This window comes from Temnothorax curvispinosus, unplaced genomic scaffold (genome assembly GCF_003070985.1).
Source record: "Temnothorax curvispinosus isolate PA1 unplaced genomic scaffold, ASM307098v1 QBEX01005604.1, whole genome shotgun sequence".
Classification (NCBI taxonomy): domain Eukaryota; kingdom Metazoa; phylum Arthropoda; class Insecta; order Hymenoptera; family Formicidae; genus Temnothorax; species Temnothorax curvispinosus.
The window spans coordinates 24,736-39,351 of record NW_020215384.1 but is presented as its reverse complement, the minus strand read 5'-3'; the positions used below and the strand labels follow the sequence as shown (position 1 = coordinate 39,351).

The window sequence follows — 14,616 nt, the reverse complement described above, 5'->3', positions numbered from 1 at the left end:
AGATCACCGAACGGATATATTCGAGGGTATGCTACTCGACACAGGTTGACGCGCTCTTCAGCATACCGGGTTTGGAATGCAACTGTATGTAATGTGGGTTTTTTTTTTCAGTGGTCAATTTGATATGTAAACAAAGTACCTCCAAAAAGGAACGTGTTGGTAATATCCAAAAATAAATATTACACGTGTATAGGGCGATGGCGAAAGCGTCTTTACCCTTTCTCTCAGCCTGTTAAGTATTACATCGACTAATGCAAAATAAATAAAGCTAGTGCTGTTGAGGAATGAAACCAAGTAACAGTATATACGCCATTAACATGCCATTCGCGTTACTTACTCTCTAAAGATAGAATATATAATATATATATATTAAATATTTGTACTTTAACTGACTAAGCAAGGATTTAATCGTAATTTTTTGTCTTCTTACTCTAAGAACTTCGACACCCGCGCGCGACGCGAACTTAAAAAAAAAAAACTTATTAAGAATAAAATAAACTTATAAGGAATAAAACAAATCGTAAGCAATAATATACATGTTATATAAATACTCTGATTAGTCTGTTTTGGCACTAAAGAATTTAACTTTTTTCTATCCCACGAGGTGACAGATAAAATGATCGATTTGGAATGCAGTTAAATCGTTAAAGTAGAATTAACATCAATACTTGTTACGAACTAATCGCTTTTTTTCTGCCTTCTCCCACGAGGTAGTATGACAAGCTGTATAGAATTCCTTGTCATCCCACCTCAGATTGAGTATTTGAAACAAAGAGAAAAAAAATTAATAATATTGGCAACAAAAACGTAAAAAATTAAAGCGAAGACGATAAACGTGTGTATGCGCGTATCTGAAAAAGAACACAATTAAAATGAAATGAATTGTATAATAGAAACCGATCGAGGAGATAACGTCTTCTTATCTTTTCGAAGTAAAATACATAACTATGGCGAGAAATTTATAAAACCAATTAAACAAAACAATATATAAATAATATAAATACACGTTTAAGAGCAATCCCGCTTTCCCGGATTGCCCGAATAAAAACGTAATAGATCAAAATATATATTAGCAAGCTCGTACCACGTATTCCCCGGCAATACCCTGCCGCAGAAAAAATGATCTAATGTATCCAAATAAGTACGCTATAATAGCGTCGGAAACAGCCAATCGAACACATAACGCTTGCATAAGGGTAAAAATTAATAATTACATAGTATAAGACGATGTATATGATCGAATAAGGAATAAAAATATTATTACAAAAATAACGCGGAACGCTTACACATAATGAGCTACGGCTTTTTCTTTCTCCTTTTCTTTTTTTTTTTTTTTTTTGATCATAGATTGTTGACCCTCTTTTTTTTCTCTCTTGTATATAAATACAATTTAAATTATGCTGAAGGCATGAAAAAGTAAACATTAATCACGGACTTTTTTTTTTAGTGTATAAGCCATGTCCAGTAAAGTGATGTAAAGATGTTAATACAAAGCGCAATTCGTAAGATAACTCTTTTCGTTACGCTTTTTCTTTCATTTATAACCAGCTATATAGCGTTAATTGGCCATGCCCTAATCAATATAGCAAAGTCATACTCTTTTTTTTTCTTTAGGATTCTAGGAAGACTATGATTAACCGTAGGCTAGAATTCAGTTTATGTCGTGTCATGTTAGTCCTATTATTTATATAATTGTAGCTGTCGCGTTAATGCTTGTGAACATCGCAGTAATTCTTATTGTATAATATATACGACTCTTTTCTTTTTCTTTCTTCCTCTTTTTTTTTTTTTTTTTTGAAACCAGGAACATATTCGTGTGTGTGATATATAGCAACGATTTCCTCATCGGATACACGACATATTTTACGATTGACAAGTATTGTGTCTTATACAATTCGCGCAAATCGTAATTCGCGAAATTAGAAACGGAGCGACGCGAGGCGCTCGCAACTCCGTCTTCCTCGTGTTGCCAAGTTTATCGTAAAACATAGCTTGTAAAACGTCACGTTTCGAAAGCAATTTTGCAACGGGAAACAAACGTGATCGCGCACTAACTCCGATGTTATAAATAAAAACAGGTGGCAACTCTACTATTATCAAAAAAGAAACGGAAATGGTAATTTTAACTCCACGGCAAACGCAACATTCGAAAATTCGACCGTCCAATAAATATGTAAATTCAGACAATTCTGCTTGAAAAATTATGTCGGAGAACCTGTGGCACCTAAAAGGCCTTGGAAGTTGTATAGCAATAAAAATAGTACTGTTAAAAGTAATACACACAGAAACCTATCCCATGCTCGAAATACGACCTTCGATTTACACCGCCAGTTGTAAAACTGTTTAGTGTGGATAGTTATGAGAGCTTTTAATATTAGTTTAACAATGTAAGCAAAGTTTATCTATTATACGTACAGAGTGACTATATAATTCTATACATATTAGGATAATAAGACTTTTGAGATTGTAAAAATCATCAAAAAATCTATCACAATTACCATTTACGTAACAAGTAATTCTCGTTCTTTTCTTTTTATATATTATTGTTGTAATTTAAACATCAAGGCAAATAAGGGGTGAATTTCAACAGTGGCCTAAATTAGCCAAGTAGTCTTCCACAGAGATAAAAATATGTAAAGAGTAAATCTATACTAAAATATTCAAGTATATATAAGGTGAGCGTAATATAATAATTTTGTGAGGTAAAAGACCCTCTCGTTAATGGTCATCCATTCGTTACACTATGAGTTTTTTTTTTTATTTTTAATATGACTGGCAAAAATTTTGCAACATGTTCTCTCTTTATTTTGAATATCTTCTTTTTATATTTAACGCGTATCATTAGAGACGATTGACGGCCTGCACTGCGACAGGCGTTATTGTGCTTGTAAAAACACCTCGCAGGCGGCAACCAATGGTATCTCACATTGATACACTTCTAATCAATATTTACCTAGCAACAACATCAGAGACTCTTTAAGGACACAACTTATCCTGACGATACTATTATCACAGGCATTATTTATATAACTCTGCTAACCATGACTATTAAATATTTCAGAATTAGTTTTTCTTTTCTTTTTTTCTTTTTATATATAAAATTAAAACTTCTAACGTTATACGAGAGATGAGTACGACTGATTAGCTTAGGTGTATGTATGTAGGCTTCGTGCAATTTACTACAAATGCCGATGTTATGCGCGAACTTTAAAATAGCCTCCTAGTACTGTCCCACTTTTTGCGTTTCTCGTTTCGTCTAAATTGTTTTCACTTGCTTCACACGAGTAATGAAACCAGACATTATCGATATAATTTTCCTGTATGCAAACGAATTTGATAAAGCTAGTCAAGTATAAATAAATATATATATATATATATATGCTGTGTATATATATATATTATATGTATATATGGATGTGCTACCTAGCATTTGGTATGGCAAGATAGATTTATAATTAAACGTTTGTAGATAATGTAAGGTAACACAGTGTAGCAATCTGCCAAATATCCGATGTATATGTTGTATACACATTGCATTTTAGTTCAATCAAATCTTAAGGCTGATCATGTAAACAACCCTAAAAAATATGTGTATTTCTATATATGTATGTGTCTTATGTGGTTTTTTCCTTTTTCATGTATCATGTTAATATATACATAAATAGAGGTTGTTTAGCAAACTGTACGTTATTTCCTTTTTTTTTTTTACATAGATAAAGTATCGTCCCTATATGATATACCGGTGGTATATATATATTATGTACTTACGAATCTTATATAATATATTACACAAAATCGCTCCCCTGCATTGTAAAAAATGCGCGGGAACGATTTCTGTAATTTTATAACAAATACATTTACATGGTATGGATACATTATTCACTAGCACCACGAACCAATAATTCACACACGCATATATATCATATTCATATGGTGGACCATAATAAAGCATCCTGAGTAAATATTGTAACCATTATGTGTCTCGTCTAATTTTAACAATGCACAAATGGGATCTACTCGTTTGTCTCATAAGTGTAAATAATTATTTCACTTTTTTTTTTACGCTCAAAGTACCTTTTCTGTACGACACTTTTTATATAAGATATTAAATGTTTGATTTTCAACATACCATAATCTATTCCTTGCACATTAACGTTGTTTTTATATTTATGTTCTCAACTATCATTTTCAAACGCGCAGAAAGAAATCAGGAACATAGCTCTCGTTAAGCTTCGTGCCTGCTGCAATGAGGAGTATTGTTTTTCATTCTCTTCTTTAGAAATACGATATGATAAGAGCAGGAAGTACTACCAACTACCTCGCAGCATGCAACGTTCTTTTTTTTTTGTCTTTTTTTCCTATTAAGCGAAAAATTTTGATCCTTTCATCGTGAAATTTATCCTGCTGAATTTATTAGTTACTTAGAAGCTCTCTTAAAGGAAAACTTTTTAAACGTAATCTGTGCACTTATATGCATCTTGAAGCATCAGTTAGGACTAAGAAGACAAACATCCTTGATTAATAAAAAATCAGGACGAGAACGTCTTGTTCCGAGCACGAATCGAAAAACCAGTGTATAGAAAGTGCTCGTCGGAGACTAGAATAATTTGATTTATAAACATACTTAAAATACTGACATGTCAAAAATGATGTACAACAACCAATTTTGACGGAAGGCCATTATAAATTGCTTTCTCTACTACAAGCGATCCAACTGGCTGGTTGGTTGCTTACTGGTTGATATAGCTTACTGCTTCTCTCTTTTTTTTATATAACTGGTTCCACTTAGTTAATTTAATTTACTTTGGCAGTTTACCAAAATGCAAATTGCTAAGTTACTATTATACTGTTTGGTCGGAGACGTACGTTACCTTTCTGCTTTTTTTTTTGTTTTCAACATTGTTACTTTCATAAAACGGGGACGCATTATATTTTTACAACTATTAAAGCTGCATGCTGCACTTGTTTCTATTGCTTCAATAGGCCCAATATTCGAACGTAATGCCTTGGGCATGCCTTTCCCACCTTTCGTTGAGAGCAGTTTCCAAAGAAGTTTCCACTTGCAGGAGGAAGTTTATAACATACTTACTCGTCTGATGCCACTTCACAATATATAAAGAGTGTTTAATACAAGGACATGGTGGTTGTTTTTGGCCAGTGTTACAATATATCCTTCCGAAGTTATCTTCAAGCCACAACATCGAGACACCTAGGAAATATAACATTATAACATTTAAAAAAGCGCTATTATTTTAAAAATCATTACATTTATAAATAGTTTAGTAAAAAAAACATTTAGTAAGATAAAATAAAACATAAAGTTATCTTATAAGATACTAATATTAAATTGATTTTTATTTTTAACTGATCAGTACAACAGTTCATTATTACTGGTAATCAGAGTTTTAAAACGATAATATATGTAAACTAAAGAAAAGTATGGAATGACATTTGGCTCCATTTGAAAGCAATTGATCCATTATTTATAGATCTTAGGTTCGATTCCTGTCATTCCATATATTGACTTTATAAAACATTATTGAAAAAAGTTGACAGATATAAATAAAGAAGCTAAACGATAACTTGTTTCGGAAACTCACGTTTCATTTACATTATATTAAAAAAATATATATACATCCAGGAATAAAATGTAAAAGATGTAACACTCTACCTTTACATATGGACATTCAAATTCTGATATTAAGGAGCCCGCTCTGGAGAAGACAGCTACATGGAAACGATTACCATGTGAATCTCCAATTAATACATCTCCTGCATCGCTAATATCAATCCCGTTCGGGAAGTTTGTTACATTCTCACAGCCAATGCGACGCAGGAATTTACCCTCTTCGTTGAACACCACAACACAATGTCCTTTGAAGTCGCAAACAAAATATTCTTTGCCTAAAAAATTTTACACAAAATTTATATAATTTGCATGCAATTCAATTATTAATATTATAAATTATATAGTTTGTCTACTAAGCGCAATTTAATTATAATTTTATTGGTATAAGTACTGCTATTGAGAAAGATTATGCTTACCACTGATAGCAATATCACTTGGTTCTCTCATATAGTCACTACAATCAAACCACCTCAAAAGGTCTCCTGTATCACTGATTACGAACACAGTTGGCGACACACTGTCAACAGCCACAATATGACCTTGGCTGGTAACAGCTAGGCCAGCTACGATATCGATGTAACGAATAGCGATCTTCTTTATAAAGTGACCATTCTTCGTAAATATCTGCATTCGGGATCGTTCATTTCCACGATCGCACACAACAAATTTGCCATTATTTCTCATAACGGCTACTTTCCTGGGGTACCATAATTGTCCCTCTTCTTTACCAGGAACACCGAATTGAAATTTGAAAGTACCAGTCTTATCAAAAATCTAGAATCAACATAGACAAAGATTTATATAAAAGTCTGTGCTTTATACACTTTTTTTTCTATAACAAAGTACTTGTTGCTAGCATGTATCATTATACATACCTGAATTCTATGATTATTTGTATCCGCGACGATAATATCTTCATCAGTTCCCAGACAGAATCCATGAGGCGAATTAAATTGCCCTTTACTGGGTCCTAATTGTCCAAACTTGCTTCGGATATGCATAGGCGTTAATTTTGTATTCTGGGTTCTTGGATGACCAGGATAATTCCCTGTTCCTGATCCGGTTACGTGATTGGCAACGGTATTTCCTACTACTACAGGCATATTATGCATAGAATCACCTATTAAGTCATCTAAAAATAAAATATCAATATTGGTAAGGGTATGCAGTAACTATATCTGATATTGAGAAAAACTATTTCTTCTTGAATCTTTTGTTTAAGATACAATAACTATGCAAAATATATTGTTATAATGTAAGACAAGTATAAAAAAAATTTTTTCGAGTGATATTTATTGATATACACGAAAATCGGGATAATCTTACCAGCACCCTGTGAAAGTATCGGCGAAGTAGAAGAGGATAATGATTGAAATCCTCCATTTAATAGACTATTTGCAGCCAAAGGACCTAGGTTTGGGTTATCTACAATGGCTGGTGAAGGTCCACGTCCCAATACTAGTCCGCCACCACCATTAATGGTGGTATTTCCCAGATCTGTATCGAATAGATGCAGTAATAGTAAAAGTAATGATACATACAATTTCGATAATTTTTTTATATACACTAATAATTCTCAACTGTATTTCAATATTTCAGAGTATAAATAATATTATATATTAATACAAATATATTATTTTCTTTCAAATTACACTTTAAAATAAGATAGAGGTCGTATTAGATCTAATTCTAATTTTGTCCCTTCAAAAGTTGTCATATATCTTATAAATGAATTATCAAGAGCTCTTGAAAATTGAATTTGCAATTTAATTCAGTTTAATTTATTTCTGTCAAATTATATTTTTAGAAAATTTGACACAATATTTAAATCTGACAAGTTAGTTCGCATTACCTCCTGTCGAAATATATGCTCAAGAAGTATATTTTAGACATATTTTAAAATGTCACTTAAAGTGAAATAATATAATTATATGTCGTGTAAAATAAAAAAAATTTCTAATTTTAACGAAAGTAGATGTAGGATAAAAATAATAGTACTAATAAAAATGGGAAAAAAACTTAAACATGAACCAATAGTTCTTAAGGTACCTGTGAATCTGTGGGAAAATCTGGAAATGTATGGGATTATGTCTGGAAGAAATAAGAGGGGAGGACATTGGGATTACTAGAGCAAATTCATAAACTTTTAATGTCACACTTCTTACCTTGATTGCCAAGAGTATTTCCTAATTTTGCAAGAGCTTGCAAATTATTAATGGCATGGCTCGTAGAACTTAGGTCTCCAGCAAATAAATCTGCCAAAGTGAAGGACGGAGTTGGACTAGGATTCGAGCTAGGTCCAACTACACCAGTATCGCCCACCATCTCTACCTTCTCCGCTAAACTGGCCAGCTGTTGTAGATTGTACTCTTGAATGCTAGTCAATCCGTGGATAGGAACCGAACCTGGTGGAATAGGTACAGGTGGTGGAGGAGGTGGGATATTTTGAGGACTTGAGGTCGGTGGAATAATGAATGAAGGTTCACCTTCAAAGGAGGATTGCATCGACGTGGGAAGTGAAATGGGAGAGCTTGTGCTGATAGAACTTGGACAACCCATTGAGGTGGTATGAACTATTTGCTGATTTGTAGAGACACCTGATACCGTTGAGATTGGTTCAGGTTGAGCTTTCACTTCTAGCGTACTTTCAGTGCGAAATTTTCCAAATACCTCCTGTAATAATTTTTCACACATCGGTTGTTACAAGGATATGTAATTGGATAAAATGTATTATTGATTATGCATATTTTACCTTCATAGTTTTCTCAAATTGATCATAGTCGGTTTGAAATTCGATAGAGAATGTTACATTGCGTTTTGGTGTATTTTTTATTAAATTCATCAGTTGCGCTCCTACAATACGCCGAAGTGCTAAGATTTCCACTGCATCGCCGTGTTCCAGCAGTCTCGAAGTAAAACGACAAGCATCTTCTATTTTTTCTGCGGTCTTCTCAACACTGCAACAAAATTTCAAACGTAGCAGAATATGTTCATACATGTTTTCGTAAAAAGAATAGATGCCTTCATATCGACAGGACCGTCTTATTTCGACAAATGTTATTACCAAAAATTATGTTTTACTCATGTCCTTCTTTCTAGTACAAGTATCTCCTTTCTTTTAAATTATCTTAATCTTTAGTAACATATATATGTAACATATATACATATAAGCAACGATGACTAAATAGACAATTATAAAAATGTATATACCCATGAAAAGCATCCATGATTTCGAGTTCTCTGTTTGAATGCAATTTCTCAAGGTCGGATAACGCATTGTCTTTACATTTCTCTAGTATGGCCTTGTAACTTTGAAAAGTCTCCATAATTAAATCTTTTGCTTGATCATGTTGTACTTGCAGCTCGCTAAGCGCATTTTCCAGTTGTACCGTAACCTGATCGCATTCAGCAATTTTTGATTTACTTTCAGTCATCAGGTTAATTATTTCCTCCTTCTGCCGTGGTTCCGCATCCGTCAGTCGTTCGTATTGATGCTCCGGTGCTTTGTGTTCCACAAGCAGACACTCATTGCAAATAGGTTCCTGATCACACATAATTTAACACTTCTCATTTAAAATTCTATTAATGATAGTAAGACTAACGCGATAAACAAAATGTCAGGCATACAATATGTGGAGAAATAAATACATGGAAGTATTCTTTTATATGTAGAAGATACAAGATTGATGAATTATTTTCAAAAATAAAGTTAATTTCTTTTCTATATGTATGAAAGGAAATATATACTATATACTTCAAGCAATATAGAATTAAATGCATTATATATTACTTGCAATTTTATATTTTTTGACAAGTATTCGTTTCAATGAAAATATTTATAAAAGAATCTATCATAGCTATATTGATAATTTAAATTACAATGTATTAATGGTGTTATTATCTCGATAAAAGTCACAATAGGAAGATCAGTCTTAGACTGCTTAAAATATGTTAAGAAATGCCAAGCGACAATCACAGACTAAATTACATAAAAGCATTATCGAAAAGTATCCCCACAAAAGTTTCTTACCTGGCACGTGTGACAGTAGAACTTCATATTCTCAGCAGGATGACACTCGCAAAATATCGGTTTGTGTATCGGGATAGCTTCGTTGGATTGCTTCAAATCTTCAAAGGCAACTACTTTGTGATGCTCGAAGCAGCGCATGAACTGATGCGCCGTGTTGCAGTTTGGGCACAGGAAATTGGCGCAATCCGAGCAACGCGCCACCGCGCTCTCTTTGGCCTTGCAGGAGGTACAGAGTACTGCCATGTTCTCGATCGCGGACATATCCAATATATTGGTGAGAACATAGTCGCACGTGAGCGACGCGGCGCCCTTAGAACTAACGGAAGTGTCTTGACGGCATACGGGACAGCTTATGACCGAGCCCACTTTGGAGTCCCCGGCCTCGTCCATCAGCAGCTTGTCCAGACAGGCCTCGCAGAACACGTGCAGGCAGGAGAGGACCCTGGGCGAGCACAGCTTGCTCATGCAGAGGGCGCAGCCCTGATTGCTGGCCTCCCCGTTGCCGCACGCCATCTCCTCCAGGGCATCGCCGGGATTCCCGCCGTTGGTGTAGCCGCCGACGGAGTTGACGTTACCTCGATCGCCGAATATATCGCCGCCGTCGATCTCCTCGGTGCCAGACGGGGTGACGACGATGCCACCGTTGCTGCAGCTGCTGGCACTGCTGCCTCCACCGCCACCACCACCGCCGCCGCCGACGCTGCCGCTGCCATTCGCGACCGTCGGCACCGAGGTGGCTCCGGACGGAACGGCCACCGTGGACGATGCCATCCCGCGAATCCCGCGATGGCGTCCGCGCGCGATTCACAAGGCGGGAGAGAGAGGAAAAGGGAGGAGAGTGATGTCCTCGACGTTCTCCGACCGTGCTTTTTATCTCTCACTCGCCTGCGGGGTCCGTCGGATCGTTCCTCGGGGACGACTCTTCTCGCTTCCCCGATTATCCTTCCGCCTCCTCTTCGAGCCTCTCCAGTCGAGACGAACGGATGAGGGAGACGAAGATTCTTGAATCCTCACGAAGCGCGCGACGCTCGAAACATCGTACTGTCGGCAACGCTCGCACGCTCGTCCGCGCGAGAAACAAAACACGAGGACCGAGGATCGCGCCCAGGCTGGCTGTGGGATCCTCGTCGCGCACTACGAGATGCACGCGGGGACGCGTGCCTGTACGTACGTACGTGCGCGCGCACTCCGGAAGAAAAGGAGAAAAAAGGAGAGAATCCCTCGTTCCTCGCGAGCCCCGATCTCGATCCGTGTAAGAACGAACGACTCGAACGATCGCCCGCACACGCGCGCGCGCTGCTCTGCGTGTGTCGTGTGTATGCGTGCGCGCGCGGGACTAACGGTTTGTCGGCGTCGATATATACGTGTATATGTATATATATATATCGCGCACGTCCTTATCTCGATAACGCGCCTCGGCCACGGGACGATTCGCGGTGGGCCTCGTACTGCTCTGTCGGCTTACCGAGATCGCGCGGTTTATTTACATTCGCTCGGCCGTCCGCCGCGCAAGTCGATCCTCTTTCCTTCCTTCTCGTCCTCCCTCGTGTCCGCGTAAAAGCACACTTGGAATATCCTCCCGACTCGGTTCGGCGCGCTCAACGCCGCAGCTCGCGTATCGCGAGAACGCTCGCGTACATTAGCGTCGGGGATGCGTGCCGTGATGCGTGCGATGCGCGCGGGGCCTCCCCTTCACGTTCGGCGACGACGGCTGTAGCTCGGTCTCGTTATCGACGCCTCGGCCGCCGAGTATTTCGCAGTTCTTCATACGTGGAACAAACGAATAAATCATTCGAACCGAGAAGAGCTCATCCCCTCGATGCGGGAGAGTCGTCGGGCGCGCGTGATCGAGACGGGAAACTCGCGCGCGGACGTCGCGCGGAGGCTCAGGCGGAGACCGGCGGAGGCGCGTCGCGCGACCGCCCGGCCAATCGGCGCCCTCCGCTCCCGGCGAGGCGCCACCCGATTGGCCGCGGCCCGCGGACAAGACGCGTCCGCGAACCGCGACCGTCGGCAAATTAAAATCGCCGGGGAGACGAGGCGCCATATTTAAATACAAAAAAAACAAACAGCAGAGAATGTTTATGAAAACGTCTCTCATCTTTCTTTTTCACTTTCTCTGCTTTTTTTTCTTTTCTCTTCTCTTTTTTCTCCGATTAAATCCCCGGTCGCGGCTGGTTTGATACCGAAATAGATTTTATCTTTAGCGAGGAAGGACCTTTCCATCCTCATTGTGTACATACTCGCTATGTATTACATATTATTATTATGTACACGCTGTCAGAAACGTCGCGTTTAATCAATGACGGCGGGCTCTATAAAAAGACCGAGGGCGAGCTGTTTTTTTTTCCCGTTCTCGCGGTAAATGTCAAATCGCGAGCGGCCATTTTCCTTCCGGGTCGCTTGGCCGTTGGCCGCCTCGCGCGCACACACATGTAACATACGCGCGTATTGTGCACTCATGGCGTCACACAGCTGACGTGTATACGTGCATACCGACCGCGCGGAGTGCTCGAGTGGAATGGTACGCGAGGATCGCCGTCAAGACGGGAGTACACCACCGCTGCACGGCACGCAGGACAGCCCTCGAGGGGAGTGGTGAACCGAATCTCGGCACGAGACCGACGTTCTCGCATAACCTCGGCGTCGTCGCCGGCGATTAATTGCCGAATGCGCTACGAAGTCGCGAGTCACCGTTGAACCTGGCGAACACTGGCGAGTCGCCTTTCCCGAAAGGTGAGTTACCGTACCCCCGTCGAACATGCGATTGGAGACGTCGACGACGACTTGCTCGACTCTCCCTGGAGGACGCGTCCAACTCGGGACTTCTCTCCATTCACATTAAAAAAAAATCTATGAACGAAAGGAGGATGGCGTGAGGAAAAGGAGGAAAGAGCACGTGCGATGACTAGGTCGAATGTGAAAGGCAATCGGGATGGAATCATTCGAACTCGTGATTTCATCCAGCATGCCGAGATCTTATGTTCAAACTTTCAGTCTTGGTCTACAATAGGTGTTTTAAGCCCTAAGCCTTACTGCCTATCTAAAATAAGTGTTTTAAGCCCTAGCCCTAAGAAATTGATCAATCACAGAACAATTATTCTGCTCAAATTCAATTGTGACTGAACAATTTCTTAAGGCTTGGGGCTTAAAACACTTATTGTAGATGGGCACTTGAGAAATTGTTCAATCACAGTTGAATTTGAGGAAAATAATTGACTGTGACTGTCGGTCAATTTCTTAGGGCTTAGGGCTTAAAACTAGAGCTCTATTAAAACACCTATAGTAGACTGGGACCTATGTTCAAAACCCAGACTCTATGTATCTTAATGTAAAATTAAAAAGCAATAGTTTACATTATATTGCTCGTTGTCGCAGCTTTGTTTCTGTTATTAACATTTGAAAATTGATATTCGAACTAAGCAATACACGTTTGAGGATAAAACGACATAACTGTATTTTTTGTTACTTGTTTGTGGGTAAATGGGATTTGTATCTGTTTGCAGATGTCGTTGACGTTTCAGCAGATTATATTGGATGCCAAGAAATTGGTCATTCGATTTTCCGACCATGAGAACACTGCAGATACCCTGATAAGTGAGGTAGAGGCTGTGTATGGACAAATTGATAACATGAAACAGGTAGATAATAGAGATATATTTTACAAATATGCATATATTACAAGTACTAAAGTTACATAGTTTGCTATATTATGTGTTTATAATTTTATATCTGCAGTATCAAGAGGAAGTAGAAATTTTAAATACAGAAGCAAAACAAAGACCGCACCTGCAATTGATCGCTGGAATCCAAAGGGAAAATAAACACTTGCGAGAAATACAGTCAGAGAATAAGGAGTTGAGAAACGCCTTAGAAGACCACCAGCATGCGCTTGAGCTCATAATGTCCAAATACCGACAGCAAACTGCCTCTTTATTACGTCTCAGCAAAACTGATTATTCATCCATGCACAATTCTAAATACGCTAATGTAAGTAAAAATATTTCTGTCTTAAATAACAAATAAGTTAAGATTTATAATCCTCTATCTAAAATTCTTACTATTTATTATTAATAAAATAGATTTGCTTATTAATCTAACTCAGAAACTACAATGCAAGAGATTAAAAAATACAATGTGTCCCCATATATATTTTATTAATATATGTATATTGTTAATTTACAGATAATAACCAGTCAAGCAGAGAAAATTAATGAAATGGCAGCCGTAATGAAGACAGCCGCTGCCTTAGATGAGGAGAATGAATTGAAGGAAAAGGAGGCGTTTCATACTTTGAAGGAGGAGAATGCCACGCTTCGAGAAATAGTAAATATTGCAAATAAATACGGTTCCTTAAACCAAGAATGTTCTGTAGAAAGCAAAACCGTTCAAACGGATCCGCCAATAGATTAAAGATATATTTGCTAGAGCTTTCGATCCTTTTTATAAAATGTTGACCAGTATTTATTTCACACACAAACTCATGACATATAATATTACTAGGTAGAATCTATTATACGTATAGGTACGAAGTGTATGTGCAAGTTGTAGTATATGTACGCGTATTCATTTGTAAAATAAATTGTACAAGCCATTTGCAACATATAATTTATCTTATAATTTGTATCGTTTATCGAGATTATTATATTATCGTATATCTTCTTTTCATATATTCTCTTATATAAAATGCAACATTTGTTTGATAAAGAATGGCAAATCATGCAACCAAAAAATTTTCGTCGACTTTATCTTGGAAAAGCTTTTTTGAAATGTTTTAAAAGAAATTATTTTTTCACAGCTTACGCCATAAAACACAAGTTTTCATTTAATATAATATATTTAAGTATATTTATAGTATTTTTTTATATGTAATATAGTATATATATGTCGAGTTCATTCCCCACAGTATCCCAGTTTTTTTTTTGTGGATTTTCTAGGGATTTTGCGAAAAAAAAAA

At 37.7% G+C, this 14,616-nt stretch overlaps 2 protein-coding genes across 2 annotated transcripts; one reads left to right on the top strand and one right to left on the bottom strand.

The window, feature by feature from the left end:
- Positions 1 to 3,078: 3,078 nt before the first annotated feature.
- Positions 3,079 to 11,489, bottom strand: LOC112454963 (B-box type zinc finger protein ncl-1-like). The gene is made up of 9 exons (XM_025016617.1): positions 9,660 to 11,489; positions 8,840 to 9,171; positions 8,382 to 8,586; positions 7,795 to 8,302; positions 6,956 to 7,126; positions 6,505 to 6,761; positions 6,046 to 6,403; positions 5,672 to 5,904; positions 3,079 to 5,209 (listed from the first exon to the last, which is right to left on the bottom strand). Exons 1-9 carry the CDS (start codon positions 10,428 to 10,430, stop codon positions 5,105 to 5,107), a joined length of 2,940 nt encoding a protein of 979 aa, XP_024872385.1. The 5' UTR covers positions 10,431 to 11,489; the 3' UTR covers positions 3,079 to 5,104.
- Positions 11,490 to 12,087: 598 nt separating this feature from the next.
- LOC112454965 (FGFR1 oncogene partner 2 homolog) lies at positions 12,088 to 14,264 on the top strand. The gene is made up of 4 exons (XM_025016619.1): positions 12,088 to 12,395; positions 13,166 to 13,300; positions 13,398 to 13,649; positions 13,845 to 14,264. The coding sequence occupies exons 2-4, from the start codon at positions 13,166 to 13,168 to the stop codon at positions 14,070 to 14,072; spliced, it is 615 nt and encodes a 204-aa protein (XP_024872387.1). The 5' UTR covers positions 12,088 to 12,395; the 3' UTR covers positions 14,073 to 14,264.
- Positions 14,265 to 14,616: the final 352 nt, after the last annotated feature.